Here is a 2,909-nt window from a genome sequence, read left to right as displayed (position 1 = left end):
TCTCATACACACAAAACACACTCATACGCACATACACGGTTGGGCTAGTGGTAAGGCGTCCGCCGCGTGATCGGGAGGTCGTGGGTTAGAACCCAGGCCGGATCATACCTAAGACTTTAAAATTGGCAATCTAGTGGCTGCTCCGCCTGGCGTCTGGCATTATGGGGTTAGTGCATGCTAGGACTGGTTGGTCCGGTGTCAGAATAATGTGACTGGGTGAAACATGAAGCCTGTGCTGCGACTTCTGCCTTGTGTGTGGCGCACGTTATATCTCAACTAGATGAATACCCGCTTCGCCGGGTAGCCGGCTTCGCCGGGAAGAAGTACTTAGAGCCGTACGCCGGCTTCGCCGGGTCCGAACAATGGACCCGCCAAGCTTAGGTCCCTCCCAGATTCGTGGAATGGGAACAGCACGAAAATGATTCAGTGGTCATAATGCCATTCCTGACCATATCGAGTCCCATCCTTGTCGACGAATGTAACCGTGTTAATCACCTTTGGAGGCGAACTCCACTCAAACAGGATTGAGCAATTTAGAGCTTATCTCTAAGCCCTTTTGAACTGTTATGGCTTTTCAAAGGAAGGCCAGTACATACAAATACACAAAAGCCGCCAGACCACATCACAAACAGAACTGAACAATCCCCAGGTGTTGCTCACATAGAGAGACACACACACACACACACACACACAAACACAGAGAAGCCGTATCTATAGAGAGATAGATGACAGTGTATTTTTCGCGTGGCTATAAATTGATTCGACCTTTGCACTTTTACAGTGAGGATAATTTACGGGTCCAATTTACGTTCTGGACACTGCGGTGACCTTCTAAAAATAGTAACAGAACGCCGGGAATATCCGAAGATGCCCCCTCATACTATAGTGCACCATACGAAGGAAGGGAGGTAAACGCTGAAAACATGGAGAAGATAAGGAAGAGTTACTGGGAATGGTGAAATGAACACAAAAACCAAAATCGGTTCAGCGCTGCGCGCTGAGAGCACGTGTTGAAATATCTCATCGATGATATTGTGTCCGGGGTGTAGCTAAATACGGTGTCCAAATTTGAAAAAGATCCACCGAGAACTTTGGCTTTGGTGTGTCGGTATGGGGGCCCGGGTAGCTGTATGGGGGCCCGGGTAGCTGAGGTGGAACCAAAATCGGTTCAGCGCTGCGCGCTGAGAGCACGTGTTGAAATATCTCATCGATGAGGTTGTGTCCGGGGTCTCTCTGAATAAGCCCACCAAATTTGAAGCAGATCCATCGAGAACTTTGGCCGTGCATCGCGAAGACACAGACACAAGTCGTATATATATACTAGAGGAATACCCGGCTTCGCCGGGGTGAATCGCGAGACAGAGACAGACAGCGTGGCGGTTCACCACAATCACCTTTGAAGGCGAAGTCCTGTCAAACGGGATTGAGAATTTTAGAGCTTATTTCTTAGCCCTATATTATCTGCTGTGGCTTCTCAAATGCCAGAACATACAGACAGATTGATAAAATCGTTTACAGACAGACAAAAGCCGCTAGACCACATCACAAACAGAACTCTACAATACACAGGTTTTTTCCCACACACACACACAAACACCCACACACACAGAGAAGCCGTATATATAAGCTACTCACAAAAAGTTAAGGATCACTTGCACACAAATTCATAACTTTCCAAATAAGAAAGCCAATGCGTTGGTATTTGGCAAACGTTTAATTCAATGCTTTAGTGATAACGATACAACATTTCTTTCAATTTAGAGCAATCGTTTGGTCTGTACATGTTATCAAAGTGTGTACGTATCGAAATTTAATTTCACAGAGTCGTTAAAATCACAAGACATGGCATTCCGATGCTCCCAAAAGTTCAGTAATGCGTGTAACCGCCCTGGCTGTTCTGCCACTCGACGCAGCGAGTCCTCATAGAGTTGACCAGGGTGGTGAAGATCATCTGCGGAAGCGCCTGCCACTTAGCCTGCAGCATCTGGTAGAGGTGCTGGACATCCCTGGGAGGGGGGTGGTTGCTCCTCACTTTGCGATCCAACTCATCCCAGAGGTTCTCAATCGGGTTGAGATCGGGACTGCATGCTGGCCACTCCATTCTGTTGACTCCAGACTGCTGCAGGAAGTCGTTGACCACCCTTGCCCTGTGGGGGCGAGCGTTGTCATCCTGGTAGACAGCCTGCGGTCCCATCTGCTGCAGTGTAGGCACAGCCAACGGTCGAAGGATCTCATCCCGGTATCGGAGGCCAGTCAGGTTACCCTGTACATGAAACAAGGGTGTTCTGTGGTGAAGGCTGAAGGCCCCCCAGACCATTACAGAATCTCCACCAAAGGCCACCTTTTCTTGGACAGTGGCGTCAATGTAGCGTTCCCCTTGGCGCCTCCAGACCCTCAGTCGGTCGTCGTTGTGGTTCAGGGTGAAGCGTGATTCATCACTGAACAGGACCTGGGACCATTGCTGACGTGTCCACCTCATGTGACGTCTGCAGAAGGCGCGGCGTGTTGCCCTATGGGCTGGAGTTAAGCGTGGTCGTACAGCTGGGCGACGAGAACGGAGGTTAAACCCATGAAGGCGATTCCGTATGGTCTGCTGGCTGATGCTGGTGTTAGTAGCCACCCTCAGCTGCCTTCGAATAATGCTGGAAGAGGCTGTTCTTGTTTTCAAGGCTAGTCGTTCAATGAGACGATCTTCACGTGGAGTTGTCTTCTTTGGTCGCCCAGGTCTGCGTCTTTCCTGGACCCTCCCAGTGGCTGTGAAACGTTGAATCAGTCTGACAATGACCGAGATGGACACGTGAAGTCGCCTGGCCACTTCTTGCTTGGGGACACCATCTTGGAACCATGCAACAGCTCGTCCCCTCTCAAACTCGTTCAATTTTTGTTGTGGAGGCATTGTCAGATATTGC

General features: G+C 49.6%; 1 protein-coding gene across 1 annotated transcript in view; it reads right to left on the bottom strand.

Annotated features, from left to right (window-relative positions):
- LOC138951336 (serine/threonine-protein phosphatase 6 regulatory ankyrin repeat subunit B-like) overlaps positions 1-1,984 on the bottom strand; it is a 28,749-nt gene extending 26,765 nt beyond the window's left edge. The window contains exon 1 of the mRNA XM_070322957.1: positions 1,885-1,984. Coding sequence (XP_070179058.1) covers positions 1,885-1,984 — 100 coding nt within the window. The remainder of the gene's footprint in view (positions 1-1,884) is intronic.
- Positions 1,985-2,909: the final 925 nt, after the last annotated feature.

This window comes from Littorina saxatilis, linkage group LG16 (genome assembly GCF_037325665.1).
Source record: "Littorina saxatilis isolate snail1 linkage group LG16, US_GU_Lsax_2.0, whole genome shotgun sequence".
In the NCBI taxonomy this organism is placed as follows: domain Eukaryota; kingdom Metazoa; phylum Mollusca; class Gastropoda; order Littorinimorpha; family Littorinidae; genus Littorina; species Littorina saxatilis.
Note: the sequence above shows the minus strand (reverse complement) of the source record. Positions and strands in the feature narration are given on the sequence as shown.